Genomic DNA, 16,119 nt, shown 5'->3' with positions numbered 1-16,119 from the left:
AGGGCATAAAAGTAGTTTGATACCAGTACTGAAAGTATTTGCTTTTTATACAATAGTGAGTCACTACTGTTTAAAGCTAAAGTTTCAAGAGGAATGAATGTATGGTAGCAGCAAGCAAGCAAAAAAGAACAAATATCAGCACGTGTTGACTCCAGTACCAAACTCAGTTCTGGAAATGAAAAATTTCACATACACATATATCTGCTGCCAGCTGTATGGCTTAAAAGCACAAAGCCTGACTGAGCCTACTTTGCTGACTTTGTGTCTGTGTTTGCCATGTGCTTTCAACATTAGCATGAGCTTTTTTTGTTTGTGCGATATTATTTAAAGAGCATGAAAAAGATCAAGCCTTTTGATATCAGGAAGGAATGTAGTTTTTTTGAGATTTGTCACTGATACACAGTTTATTTCTTTGTCCAGTGTTCGTGCACTGAAAGGTGAAAAGGGAAAAGACTGTGAAATTCATGCTCCGGTGGGAATTACTATTATGACTGACGAAGGAAAAGAAATAGGCAAGTATGATGAATGGAAAATATTTTAGGACAGTTAACTTTGCAACTTTCAGAATTTTTATTTAATCTCATTTTAAAATCAGTTCTGTTTGTTCAAAGGGTAATGTTGCTGGGCTTGCCAGAGATGTGCCTTTTTTAGGAAAGATGCAGATGTAGTTATCACTCGTTGACTAAAATGTTTAACATCTTACTCACTATTGTTAGCCTGTTTAGGAACTTTCTTTATGCAATATGAACTTCCTTTCATACACATAACTGAGTAGCTGTACATCTACCTGTGTAAAATGTTTTTTAAGGATTATTGTCTTATCAGGTGCAGGCATTTTTATATTAAAACCCAAAGCCTTTTTGGAAAGACTTTGGTACCTTTTCTAACGGAAGCCTTTATTAACCAGTACTGAAAGCTAGCAGAATCCATTTCCCTCATAATAAGTTGGTGCACAGCTAAGCCACTCCAGCACTATTGGCGTTTACATTCTGTTTACTTTATAATGAGAACAAGTAGCAGTGATGGAAGGAATCCATGTACTGTTAAAACATAAAAAATGAAGTTCAGCAATGTTTGAATGAAAACGCTTATGAATTGATCTTTTATGTTTTAACAGTATATATTGTGGCTAATTAAAGTATTTTGGATTTATCTTAAGTCAGTATTTCGTATGTGGATTCCTTCCATCACTGCTCCTTGTTTTCATTACACAGTCGGTTTTGGTTCTGTGTTGGTAATTGTTTACTTTGTTCCACTTCTGTTGTTAATGACATTACTGTTGTTTCTGAGTTGTTTTTAATTGGCTATATGAGAACTAAAGCGAGGTGATTCAAAACAGTGGTGGTGTCTTAATCGGTCTTGTATTAATGCATCTAAATCAGATATGTTACCCTTGTGTAGGAACTAGTGTAATAAAGGATCTAGGCTGTCTGCAGTTAAGTTTTATTGTTTCTGGTATGAAACAGTTCAATACTGGGAAACTTAACTGGGGGGGACTCCCCTGGAAATAAAGTAGCTGCCAGAGTGAGAGTCCAAGATCCCCACTGGTTTTGTCTTTGACCAGATAATGAAGTCTCCCAGATTTGCCAGTTTTGGTGCCCCTCCTTTCCCATCGCATAACTTTGGAACTCCATCCACCCAACACTTAGATCCACCCTCTCAGTAACCCTCTTCAGGACATCTCTGAAACAACAGCTCTCCTCACCTTGGGTGTGCACATGTGCTAACACCACATCTCATATAACCTAACTTTAACCTTCACAACTATTCTCACCCCCTACTCTACTACTCTGGCATCGTCCTTTCACATCCACCCGTATTTTTACTTACTCTGCCTCTCCTTCCTGTTCACTTCCCTCTTCTACTAGCCCTAATTGTCTTACCATTGATCCCTCCTGTCTACTTCCTTCTCTTCCTAACTCTTATAGACCTACCATTAAATAAGGCGAGACATGCAGGTACTCTTGCAGCCTACCTTAGTATCATTCCACCACTTATGTCTGCAACAGTATCCACTGACTTTGCTGATTCCTGCAGCAGGACTCATATAGCCTGTCGCTCAGCTATTATACCTCCTAAATGTGTAAAATGTTTAAGTACCTAGTCACTAATTATTTCCTATATCTGCTTTTCACTCACTGTATGTATCCTATATAAATTTTGCTAGCTGAAAACTCTGCATATGGAATGTTCTCAAGTATATACTCTGTATTGCTTACATAATATCTTTGATTTGAGAATGATTACTTATGTACTGTTTTTTTCACCAATTACATAAGCTGTCAATAATATGTACTAAATGTCATTATTAATGTAACTTCTGTATTTTAAGTGAAATATCTTGTGTGGAGCTTTTCTTCCTGGGACTCCACTGAAAATGGGTACTTCTGGCCCATTTGGACCATCCCAGTAAACAAATGCAAATAAGTCAACAAATAATGTACAGAGTCCTGTATGCAGTTCTTTGGGTATGATTTCCTGCAGCAAACCTTTAGTAGTATGTAAGGACTCTGAGAATCATAAGAAGAAAAGAACCCTTGGTATCATCTAATTTTCACCGAAGGTTACCTCTGAGAAGTCCTAACAGAGATCAGAGGTCCCAGCTGTGGAAGGGTGATGTTTCAGACCCTGTCCTGTATCTTCCCAGAATGCATAACTGCTGACACTTGATAGTGAATAGATGCAGAATATTAGGAGAAAAGGGATGATGGAAACCAAGTAAAGTGTCCCTGTCATAAAACATAACCATGTTACTATAATGAAAGCTAATAGAATTTGTCTTGTCATAATCTGTTGACACAAAATAAGCCCTAGCGTGATGTTAGGAAAGTAAAATACAAATTACAAAGTAAATTATGCTAAATGTTTTTTTTTTTCTTAAAAATGGAAACTTTACAGATTACATATAAATTACAAAAGTTTAACAGAATATTAGGTGTTCAGGTATCTTGAAGTAGTCACAGCAAAATTAGTGACTGACTACCTTAATGCAAACCCCAGTGTAAGTTAGGGACCACTGGTGTTATAAAAGTTTGAAAATGATTGCATTCTTTAAAATTGCATTGGCCTGCAATTCAAAAAGCAAAACTATTGGTGGGGTGGAGGTCCAAGATGGCTAACTGAGAGTAGCAAATGGTGAAAGCTCTGTGATTGAAAACTTTTTTCCGACAGAAAATATAAGCAAATAATTTAAATTTGAAGATACTTCCTAGCTAATTTTATTCATTAATAATCAGAGAAAAGATTTATACTTTCAAGTTCTTCAAAGACAATATTTTTTATGTCAGAATTTCAACAGTTTTGTTTGAGAGAAATGACTTCAATATGAGTCACTCAAGAAATGGTACTCAGGATTCTTGTGTTAAAAAAAGACAAGTCAGAATTATGTAGTATAAAGGATATATTACTTAAAATAGACAAACTGGATACAAAACTAGAATGTTTCAAAGAACAGACCAGAAAGTGGATGGAAAAGCTGTTATAAAACAAGGGACAATCAGAAGTATGGAAGAGAGTTTGTGATCATGAAAGCAGAATAACTCAAGGTGAGTCTCAGACTGAATTTCTTTTAAACCAAAATCTGAATTTCTTTTAAAACAAAATAACTGGCTTATGGAAAAACTTGATTTAGAAAATAGACCGAGGCTAAATAACATTAGATTTATGGTTCATTGGTGTGTACTAGGCTATTGGCCTTTGGAGCCTTTACAAGCTCAGCCCATAGGATTGCCCTGGCATCATGCCACCCTACCTTAGTTCCCAGTGCCTCTGTTGAGTAGAGCCACTGGATTGTTTCCCAGGGTTTTCCATCCACTCATCAAGGTTTCTCTTGAAGACGACCAGTGAGGTGCTCTGCTTGACATGTATGGGAAGTCTATTCCATAGCATGGGCAGTCTCTGGGTTATAAACCTGTCCCCCCCAGCATGTTCTGTTAATTGTGATAATGAGGTTGTGGTCTCTGGAGCATGTGGTGCGGAGGGATTGGGATTTCTTTAGGTGTGGCATTTCTAACAGAGCTGGGTCAGACATGGCTTTGTAAGTCAAGCAGAGATCCCTTCTAAGTAGGCGATATGAGAGAATAGTTGAGAGTTTTTTGAGTCTGTCCATATAGTACAAGTGTGTAAGGCCTAGGATCCTCTTTGTAAGGTACTTTTGCTGCCTCTCCAGTTGTTGTAGGTGTCTAGTGAGGTACATGCCAAATAGGGCATTGCACTCGATGATTGACCTAATGAGGGAAGAGTAGAGGGATACAAGACCTCTTTCTTCCTGGGTGTAAAACCCTTAGTAATGATGTGTGCCACATAGAAGGACTTTCTGACCACAGTGGCAATGTGGTGGTCAAAAGAGAGGTTGCTGTCAACCTGTGTCCCCAGATCTCTTATAATGCTTTCTGTGTTCAGTGGACTACCATTGATGTGGTAATTCAAGGGAACTGAGTTTTTCCCAAGGGGATGATGACACATTTTTTGGCATTGAACATAAGGCTATGGTTCTGACACCAGTTGTTGGTCTCAGTGAGGCCTTTCTGTAGGATGTCGGCATCACTTGGGGAGTTAATAGCTCCCAACTTGCAACCGTCTGCACACTTTGTCAGCCAGAGTCCATTCGTGTTGGCCTGGACTTCAGAGAAGTAGATACCAAATGGGAGATGACCCAGGACTAAACCCTGTGGGACTCCACTCGTGACTGGGTGGCAGTCTGACTTGGAGTCTGCTGCTTTCACACTGTGGGTTCTATCTGTGAGCCAGTTTGCAACCCACCTAGTGATACAGGGGTTGATGCCTAGCTTAGTGAGTTTTTCTATGATTCCTGAGTGTGGAATGGTATCAAAGGCCTTGGTGGGATCAAGTTTGGCTGTATGAATCACCTTGCCTTCAGCTCTGGTGCCTGACTCAAAGAAATCCACCAAGTTGAACAGGCATGATCTACCTTTCACACAACCAAACTGTGTAGGATCCAGAGTTTGGAGATTTCCTATATCCTTGTCTATTAGGTCAATGATGATGCATTCCATAGCTTTGCATATCAGACTCATCAGGCTAATGGGGCGATAGTTTCTAGGGTCTGTAGTCTCTCCTCCTTTGTGGAGAGGGATGACTGTAGCAGTGCACCATTCGGTAGGGACAAAGCCTGAGGTGAGGCTGTGACTGACCAGGGCACACAGGTAAGGTGCAACTTCACTCTGTAGTTCATGTAGACCACGATGGTGTATCTGAAAAGAAGGAGGGAAACATTAGAATAAACTTCTTAACTACATAAAATATTAAACCTACCTGAAACTTTATATTTTGAATTGAAAGAGCAATAGATGAGCACCTTCTAAGAACGAAAACTCAACCACCACACTCAATTATAGTTAAGCTCGTGTCTAGCTTAGAAAAAGATTAGATATTAAAGCAGCATGGTCCAGTCCACCTAGTGAGCATGTAGTCAGATTTGACAATGATTGTTCCAGTAAAGTAATGATTAAAAGAAAATCCTGTTTATCACTGATCAAGGAACTTGGAAAAAAACAACATTAAAGCCACTTTGGTGTTTCCTGCAAAGGTCAAATTATTCCTATATGAAGAAACCAAAATATTTAACATGCTGAAGGAGGCATCTACTTTTGTTCACAGCAGTAAAATCCTTAATACTGAAGAAATGTAGGGGAACATTCTATATCTGAAGAGACAGAGTGAACTGAACTCTTGGAACTCTGCTTCTAAAACTAAAAAAGCCTAAAAGAAATTACTGTTATTCACTGATTGCTGGAGTATTATTTTTAAAACAATAGATTTGCCTTGTAAGTAAATGGTTTGTAATGGACCTTAAGCCTCATAACATATGCAAGTATGTATTTATATTTTAAGATAAAGTAGTTTTTCATGGTGAGGAATATAAAGGGTTACTGTTGCTGTTTGACTGTATTTACAGTGAAAGAATATATTTCATTTAACTAAACCTGTAAGTGTGCTTCTAAATGTTAAATACTTTCTGCAAAAAATGTTATTATTTTATAGGCAATAGAATTGGTAACTTTAAAGCTATACAAGTTAAAAATGTATTTATTTAACATCAGTATGTGCATTGCTGAGTTAACTGAATGTCAGATCTAAGTAATATGCTAATTGGAAGTGTTAAATGCTGCTGATTTTGTTTTTCTTGTTCCTGAGTAACACATTCCTTTCATGAGCCATTTATGAAGCAGACACACTAAAAAAGCTTGAGAACAAAAGAGTGTTCCATGTCTTCAGAATGACACTTTTCCCACCTTGAGCTGTGCTGAAGAAAATTTAAGTCAAAGTTCATCACTGATCTCTGTGAAAAAGAAAAACGTTCCGTTTTTTTTTTTTTTCTTTTCTCAAGTATATATTTGAGAAATCTACTCAAAATAACTTTTCTTAGAAGTGAAGAATTGGTAAGGCAAAAGCTATAGTAATGTTATATGTATAATACATAGTAATGCAATATATAATTTGCTAACATTTTGCATGTTAACAGCTTATGGTGCAGTGTTATTAACCTTATATGTATTAACTGTACATATTAATTGAAGGAAATATTTAGATGTTTGTTACTGATTAGAACAGCTTAAAAGAGCTAAGAAGAATGAGAAACTTGCAGAGGAAATTAGCAGCTGCTGTGAGCTGTCATTTTCACATGCTGTAGCCAGCTTAGATCAGAACAGCAGTTCACAATGGCTCAACACGTGTATTCAAAATAAATAAGCAGGAATTAATTTATACACACACACACACACACAGATATATAGATATATATATATACATATATATATATATATATATATAGTCAAGATTGCTTGTATATATTAGCATTAATAAGAATAAACATCTTATAAATATGCATACACACAAGGAATGCAATATGTACTATATACGATTAATAAAAGAGCAGTGTTAGTAAATTAAGAAGAATGTACACATGCTGAAATATTTAATAGAGAGCTAATGATTAAGTAGCTCTTTGGGAAATTATAGAAATACAGTATATATGGAATAAGGTAGAATACTAGTGGGGAAAAAGTAAAAAAATATATTTAAATAAACTGCTTTTAAGAAAGATATATATTGCATATACTTGTATATGACAGAAGTTTGAATGTACAAGACTCGTACTTTACGTAGAAAATCATATAAAGTGTTTCAAAATAATATGAAAGCTGCAATTTGAAGCTTGGTCATATGAACTTTGAAGCCTTTTACATGTTGAATATTATTAGGTTCACTAATACTACCTGAAATAACTCATTTCATAAATCAGAGTTGAAATGTGAGTGTGTTATTGCTTTTACTTATTTTATTTAAAACAAGGACAACATTGACAGGTACAGTGTCAGTTTTACATAGAATTTAACAGAAATATTTAGAGACTATAAAGTATATATATATATATATATATATATATATATATATATATATAATAGTTATAGCGATAGTTTAGTAGTTTGATTTTTCAATAGACAGACTGCAAACTTTCGTAGCGATGGTAGGTTGTGTTTCATTAATGTTATATGCAGTTATAGTTGTACACTTACATTTGTATTTGTTATATTTGCATTTTAATAGTTTATTTTGTAGAAAGGAAAAATTTAAAAACTCTGGAATGTCAAGATAGTGTCAGAGGAATACATTAGAGTCTTATATATAAGTAAATTAATATTGTGGATAAATGTGTCATATCTTGAAAAAATCTTATTAAATTCACAGTAAGGATAGTTTTAATCTATTATATTTTGATATCTAAAATAGAAGAGACATTATATTCTTGCAAGAGACTCACTTGATAGATAAAGATATACAGTATTTAAATAACTTAGGTTAAAAATATTATCATCTGCTTCTTTTAACAAAAAGAATAGGGGAACTGCTATACATTGGAGAAAATCCACTGTAATATCTAAGGTCATGGAATTATTGGTTTACTATCAGCAAATGGGTTATCGGATGGCAGATGGTCATCATTGAATGCCACGACAGTGTGGATTAGGACATTCATCCATTTTCTCAATGTAGTGCGATCTTGGAGTTGGAATATATAGTTAGCAGGGGGTGTGGGGGGGGCAAGGGGGCTCACACCCCTGCGAAGATGGACTGAATATTTGCACTGTAGTGTTTTATGTTCGACATTAACATCAACTCTGTAGTAGTCTGGTATTTGAGTCGATGTTGTAAGTAGACTTTATTTTACATTTGAGCATTCCTTTCATGTTTATGACTGGGAATGCAGTTTTATGATATAGTAAACCAGAATTATTTAATGATCCTAAAGGAACGTATACATTTGTAATAATTAAATATAATAAACTTTAAACATTAGCTAATTCTTACTGGATCCCTGGAATTGGTGCTGGAGTGGCTAAAGAGCACTTATAGTACGTTTAGTTTAATTTTAGCAGGGTATTTTAATTGCATGTGTAGAATAGAAGATACAAGTAAACAGGCAAAGCTAAAATACTTCCATCAGCTAAAGCACTAAATAGATGGATTAGTAATAATTTAGTTGATTTACTAGTAAAAGCGGACGATAAGTCATTGTTCTTCACTCATTATTCTTAGCACATGAGACACAAACTAGAATTGATGGGATGTATGCCTCTGTAGATTTACTTAATAAAGTGATTTATTTTCAAACTATTCCTTGTCTTCTATCTAACCATAATGCACTAAGTATTAATATAGTAATGACTAAAAGGAAATTTCAGATTATTTATAAAATCCCAGTATTTATGATGACATTGAAAAAGTTAAAGAGTTAGCTTAAGGAACAAATCAAAGATTGGTGTATTTTTAAATGATGATGTTCAGGTTAGTAAAGTCCTATTATAGGACTCATTAAAAATGCATATTAAAGGTAGCATGTGAAGATGGGCTAGTAAAAAAATGAAAGAATGGAATGAAGAGTTATTAGAAATAGAAAAAATAAAAATGCATAGTTAAATGATGACCTCAAAAAAATCTACATAGATTAGCCAATAGAAGTAAGATGTTAAGCAAAAAGGCACAAATCAATAATATCCAAAATCCGCTAACTAATAAGCTTGTATAGAGGAAATGTGTAATAATATTTTTAAACAATTCCATGAGGATCTTAATAAAGATACAAATAATCCTGATGATTAAAAAATTGACAATTATTTAAAGAAAAATGTCACTTGTAAACTAAATGACCAACAAATATCCCAGTTAAATAAGCCTATTACCCTGATAGAAGTTAAAGAAGCTTTATAAAGGTGAAAAATGGTAAAGTTCCAGGGTTAGATGGTTTAAGTATGTAATTATATAGTCTGTTTCTGTTAAATATTTTAGAATTACTGAGTGGCGGTTTCAGGATAATTCAGGGTGACAGAATAATTCCTATCTCATAGAAAATTTCTGTAATCTCACCTATACTTATATAAGGAAAGCATACTAAGTTAATCTTCTCATATAGAACTATTTCATTATTAAATGTAGACTATGAAATATTTACTTCCATTTTTTGCCACAAGATTAAGCAATATAATAGATTAATAAAGATCAAAGAGGATTTATAGTCAATAGGTTAATGTACGATAGTTAAAAAAGGAAAACATGAAATTGGCCTTAATTAGCTTAGATATCGAGAGAGTATTTGATTCTGTAGATTTTGAGCAATTGATGTTATGTAGTCCTATCTCGCCTACATTCTTCACATGTGGGTTCGGAGCTGAATGGCTGCTCCAACTTGGCCTATTTATTAGCTTGAAAGTCTTTGATTGGCTGGGCTAAGATGGTATCCCACAATACATTGCCCCACATTCCCAGATCTCGTTTGCTGCTTGTAGAGCTCGGACGTGGTCTCGACTTGGCTGTGGTTAAGTATTAATAAAAAAAACTCTTTCTTATGAAAATTTTGGCTAATTGTTCTTATACAAATAGAGTTGTTCATAGTGTTGTTGCTGCGTTAATATTTGTAGGTTGCGAGTGTTTTTGTGTGTGGTATCCCTTTATTCCTTCGGGCTAGGCCTGTTTGAATTAGAGGACCTAGTCCTCCTTGTTGTGTTTGTCTGACTGGCTGTCTTAGGTGCGTTTTACTTAATTCAAGTTGAGAACCATTTTATTTAGAGGTTCTCCCCTGTGCTTGGTTGTTGGTTATATTTGTTCTTCCATTTCTGTGTTAGCGGCTGCTACAATTGTTGGCTTGGCATGTCTAAGGAACAAAAAGAGCATAAGCCCTCTGGCTTTAAAAAGTGTATAAAATGTGCCTATAAAATGTCCATCACAGACGGACATTCGGACTGTGTTTACTGTCTTGGAGTCATCCACCTTCAGGAGTCGTGCAGTTTCTGCCACGCCTTTAGTCCTCGGGTGCTACAAGAGAGGAAAAACAAATTGATCCTAAAGGGACTGCTAAAACCGTCCTTTGAGGAGGATTTAGGTTCAGCTCCCAGCTCCCAGTCAAAGTCTGAATCCTCCAAATCGAAGAAAAGGTCTCCGGCTCCATCTGTTACTTCGGAGCCACCTTGTAAAATTACCATTGTCGAGTCTGCTAGCTGTGTCGACTGAGTCTGCATCCGCTCCGATAGTTTTGGAACCAATTCAGAGCCATTCGCCAAGCTTGAGGCAGGGTTCTCCAGATAGGAGGTCCAGGTCTCCATCCATCTCCTCCAAATCCTCCAGGCTTTCCGATTTGGATGTAGATAAGGTAGTGCAGAGGCTCCTACAGTCGCCGGTGTTGGCCAAACTTTTTATGGCTCCGACCCAGTCGGCTCCGGAACCAGCTTTGTTAGTTGTTCCTGCTCTTCCTCCTCCGAGCGCATCCTTGTCATCGGAGCCAGTAAGCCCTGCATCAGCTCCAATTCCCCAGCGGTGTTTAGCGATGCCCGCCTTCCACAGGGTTTGAGACCCGGGTTTCCTCGGTCAGGCCAGAAGGGGATGCCTCAGAACACCCTTCGGTTCCGAGCCTCCCTCTCGGTGCCTCGACTGCGGAGACACCGGTCACGGTCATGGCCTTGGAAGGCAGTTGGTCCTCAGATTCGGGAGGTCCCGCCTTTGAGGCTATGCGAAGCATGCTGGCTAGGTCAGCTACTTATCTCGGATCGGGTCTTCCTTCCCCCACAACACCGGCGAGAGCTTCTGACACCCACCTATCCTTGGATAGCAGAGCGCCAGGGCCTAAGGTTACCCCCACGAGGGATCCCCTTCTTTCTGAGGAGCCCTCAGAGCCATTGCCTGAGGAACCCCCCAGAAAGAAATTGTGCAAGAGGAAGCACGTAGACTCCCAGGATGAGTCCCTCACTTCCGAGGAGACTGGCCCTCCAAACCCCCCTCCGAGGAGTCAGTATTCCTTAAGGCCTTTGGCGCTCAGCCCTCCGCCTCCTGTGTGTTTCCACCCTTCGACGAGCTCCTGGACCTTATTTGTCAGAGGGTGTGGGAGACTCCTGACTCTGTGGAGCCTGTTCCTCGATGCCCCAACAAATTTTTGTCTGCTCCCCAAGGGAAAGAATTTTTAAAAAAGGGAGTCCCGGTAGATGCAATAGTGGTGGCGGCTGCCACACAGAAGGATGTTGCTGAGTCTTCCTCTTCAGTCCATCCTCCTCACAAGGAGTCTAGGACTATGGATCAGTATGGGAAGCATACCCTGTCTTCAGCGACCTTTACCTTGCGGTCACTGAATTATTTGTCTCATTTCACCCGGCTCCAGAGAGATCTCCTTAAGGAGTTAGGAGATACTCTAATGGGTAACGTGCCTGAGGCAGTGGCTCAGACTGTCAACGCTCAGCTCTCTACCCTCAAATCCATCGCTAACTCGTGCATACGACTGATTTCGTACGCGGCCGAAGGAGCTAGTAGGGTGGCTAGCTCAGGGGTGGCCCTCAGGAGGCAAGCCTGGGCTACGCCTCTGTCACTTTGCGAAGGCCTTTAAGTCTTCCTTCACTGACGCCCCCTTTGATGGCTCCTCCTTGTTCGGGACCAAAATGAAAGACACCCTTACCAGGTGCGAGCAAGAGGGAAAGATCTTGTCTGCCGTAGGAGTCCGTTTTTCTCTCCCGTCGAGACCTTATCCCAGGGCTCAGCGAGGGGGAAAGATGTGGTTCAAGAAATCACAAAGGCCTTTTCCTGCCACACAGGGTGAGACCCCCTTCCGAGGCAGGGGAGGGGAGGTCGTCACCCCAGAGGCAGAGGGGGCCCCCGCAATTCTGGGGACCGCGATTCCTTTCGTGGTTCCCCATACTCTCATTCCTGAGGGTGTGCCCGACTGTGCTTCTCCGGAGCCAGTCGGGGGTCGAATTTCCCGGTATCCGGAAGCCTGGGTCAATATCATCTGGGACCGATGGGTATTAGGAATAATCAATGGAGGTTACACCATCCCATTCTATTCCGCACCCCCTCCCGTCCAACGGATCCCAGACGTTCCACCCAGTCAAAGGGATCAAGCAACATCAGAGGTTTCTCAGCTGCTAGAAAAAGGAGTCATCCAACCAGTCCCCCCAGACCAGATCGGACTAGGGACTTACTCAAGATTCTTTTTGGTGCCGAAACGAACGGGGGACCTGAGACCCATTTTGGATCTCAGCCAACTCAATCATTACATACGCAAGTCCAAATTCCGGATGGTCATGCTACAGTCGATTCTCCCATTGTTGGGAAAAGAAGTATGGATGTGCTCCATCTACCTGAAGGATACTTACTACCACATCAAAATGGACAGAGCATCCAGATGTCATCTACGCTTCCGGCTGGGAGCCAGGCATTTCCAATTTCGAGCCCTGCCCTTTGGTCTCACCACAGCCCCCAGGGTGTTCACCAAGTGCATGGCAGTGGTGACGGATCACTTGAAACGTCAAGGATTCCAGGTGTTTCCTTACCTGGACGACTGGCTCCTATCCGCCCCCACCAAGCTTCTACTTCATCAAAACAGAGATACTACCATCGATCTTTGTCACCGGTTAGGCATTACAATAAACTGGAAAAAATCTGCCTTGCTACCCTCACAGCATGTCTCGTTTATAGGAGCAGAGTTGGACACTATTCAGTTGAGAGCATTCCTACCTATGGAGAGGATCACAGGGTTGCAACGACAGGTTCGTACGATGATGCCTCTGAAACGTGTGAGGGCAAGACTAGTTCTTCAGTTACTGGGGACAATGGCGTCCACTATCATGATGGTCCCGTTAGCGAGGTTACATATGAGGATCCTACAATGGCTCCTGTTCGCCCAGTGGTCCTTCCAAAGACTACCTCTATCCCATCCTATCTTAATCACAGGCAAATGCAAGCAGGACCTCAGTTGGTGGCTATGCACCAACAACTTAGTCGTAGGGAAACCCTTTGTTCCACCCAACCCAGTAGCCACAGTGACCACGGATGCCTCCCGGATGGGGGGGGGCATTATCTCGGCAGGATGGTCCAAGGTACGTGGCAGGAGCACGAGATAGACTTGCACATAAATGTCCTGGAGATGAGGGCAGTGCTCCTAGTGTTGCAGGCACTTCAGGACGTCCTCCCTCTAGGGACTATTGCGATACACTCAGACAACATGTTAGTAGTGTGGTATCTCAACAAGCAAGGAGGAACCAGATCGTACCCCCTATGCAAAGAGGCCATGAGAGTGTGGAATTGGGCAATAGCTTCCCAACGGGCCTTGGTGACAACGCACATCCGGGGAAAACCAATGTGATTGCAGACAGGCTAAGCAGAGCGATCCTCATGCCTTACGAGTGGTCCCTGAACCGCCGGGTGGCGAACAGCTTATTCTGCAAATAGGGTCAGCCTTGCTGCAATCTGCTTGCCAGTCCCCTCAATGCGAAATGCAGCAGCTACTTCTCGCTGATCCCCCCACCGAGGGAATCTCCAAGGGACGCTCTTGCGCACAATTGGCCCTCGGGTCTGCTGTATGCTTTCCCTCCGTTTCCCCTTATCTCGAGGGTGATTCAGAAAGCGCTGTCCTTGGGAAGCAGATTGATTCTGATCGCGCCACACTGGCCTCGACAAGTATGGTTCCTCTTCCTTCAACCTTACATGGTGGATGCTCCTTGGACTCTGGACCCTCGTCCAGACTTGCTGACACATATGTCGGGACAGCTCCCCTCCTCCCTGGAGACCCTCTGGTTGACCGCCTGGCTACTCCACTTCCATCCGTAGTCAGGTGTCACGATTTTTCTCCAGACGTGGTCCATATTCTTTCGTCCTCTCATAAGCCGTCCACTAGGAAGATCTACTCTAGCAAGTGGAAAAGGTTTTCGATATGGGCCCATTCCAAAGGTATCGACCCCTACACAGCCCCCATTGATTTTGCTTTTGAATTTCTGTCTCACTTATTCTACCAAGGGTCTGCCTCAGCCACCATCAAAGTTCAGCTGGCAGCTATTTCAAATTTTCATGTGGCTTATAAACCTAGCTTAATGGCACACATGCTGTGTAAAGCATTCCTAAAAGGCACTCTTCTCCTTCGTCCCCCTGTATCTCAACCTGTTACGTCCTGGGACCTCAATTTTGTTCTGCAGACTCTCACCCTCCCACCCTTCGAGCCTGCGGCTTCCTGCAATTTAAAATTTCTTACATGGAAATCTGCCTTTTTGATATCTATCACATCGGCTAGATGAGACTCAGAACTCCAGGCCCTATCAATCAAGCCCCCATATTTGATATTCCATAAAGATAGAGTCTCTCAGACCAAATCCTTTCTTCCCAAAGTGGCTTCCTTATCTAATATTAATCGGTCCATTGAACTGCCGGTCTTCTTCCCCGACTTCTCCAATAAGGCAGAGTACCAGTTTCATCTGTTGGATGTTCATAGGCAACTACGCTTTTATCTACACAGGACTAAAGATTGTCGGAAGTCAGACCAGCTTTTCGTTTAGTTTTCAGAGAATCGCTTGGGGTCTGCGGTATCCAAGGTCACCATCTCTAGGTGGATAGCTGGTTGCGTTTCCTTTGTTTATCAGGCAGGGGGAAAGAGCCTGCCCTTCCCAGTCAGAGCATACTCTACCAGAGCAGTTTCCACTTCGACAGCCTTTCAGGCTAGGTTATCGATGGATGATATTTGTGCGGCTGCAACATGGGCTTCTCCTCACACGTTTGCTTCCCATTACAAATTGGATATGGTGTCCAGGGGCAGATCATCTTTTGGCTCCACAGTGCTCCAGGAGTATTTTCCATTGAGCCACCCAGGATGTAGGTGCTAGGGACGCTGTCCCACAGGTTTGAAGAATGTAGGTGAGATAGGACTACATAACATCAGTAAGTTCATAACGTTAGATGTAGTCCATCTCGCCTCACATTCTTCATTACCCCCCCCCCACCGTCCCCCATGCCTGGAGGATTTGGGGGATCACCTTGTATTTCTGATATTACAGAGTCCCTTTGGATAATTTGTTGGACCTATTTGTTATGGGTGTGTGTGTGGTTTGGGCGATGGATACTATATTTCTGTTGGCAGCAAACTAGATCTGGGAATGTGGGGCAATGTATTGTGGGATACCATCTTAGCCCAGCCAATCAAAGACTTTCGAGCTAGAAAATAGGCAGAGTCGGAGCTGACATTCGGCTCTGAACCCACAGGTGAAGAATGTGAGGCGAGATGGACTACATACATCTAATGTTATGGTGAGTACATAACTTACTGTTTAAAACATTAGAAGCTTTTGGATTTCCAGAACAGTTTATTGGAATATTAAAGAAACCTGTATAGAGACTCCAAAGCATATGTTAAAATTGGATCTTATATTTCTGAAGGATTCACTTTAAACAAAGGCACAAAACAAGGGTGTCCCTTGTCCCCTTTATTGTTTGCATTAGTTATCGAACTCTGAGCTAATAGTATAAAAAGCAATGGAAAAATGGATGGGTTCTCAATTAATGGAGATTGTCAATCTAAAGTACAGTTTTATGCAGATCATGTTTACTGACTGTAGGAGATTTAAATTATTCAGTTGAATAAATAGATGAGAAAATTGAAAAGTTTCAGAAAGTATCGCTGCTGAAATTTAATAGCAATAAAACTGAAACTTTAGTGTTAAATCATTTACTAGATATTAAGTTTAAGGATAAATATAAACTTAATTGGGAAGGAAAAATTAAAATATTTGGGAATAAAAATCTAGCCAGATGTGAGTAAGATTGTTAATAATTTTGAAAAGTAATTGTATAATCCGC

At 40.3% G+C, this 16,119-nt stretch overlaps 1 protein-coding gene across 1 annotated transcript in view; it reads left to right on the top strand.

Moving 5' to 3' along the window:
- The window catches only part of GTPBP10 (GTP binding protein 10), a 904,437-nt gene that overhangs the window by 156,877 nt on the left and 731,441 nt on the right, over positions 1 to 16,119 (top strand). The window contains exon 3 of the mRNA XM_044067527.1: positions 421 to 512. Coding sequence (XP_043923462.1) covers positions 421 to 512 — 92 coding nt within the window. The remainder of the gene's footprint in view (positions 1 to 420; positions 513 to 16,119) is intronic.

This window comes from Protopterus annectens, chromosome 3.part1 (genome assembly GCF_019279795.1).
Source record: "Protopterus annectens isolate FY-2018-M chromosome 3.part1, PAN1.0, whole genome shotgun sequence".
In the NCBI taxonomy this organism is placed as follows: Eukaryota; Metazoa; Chordata; order Ceratodontiformes; family Protopteridae; genus Protopterus; species Protopterus annectens.
This window is presented reverse-complemented; position numbering and strand designations above follow the sequence as displayed.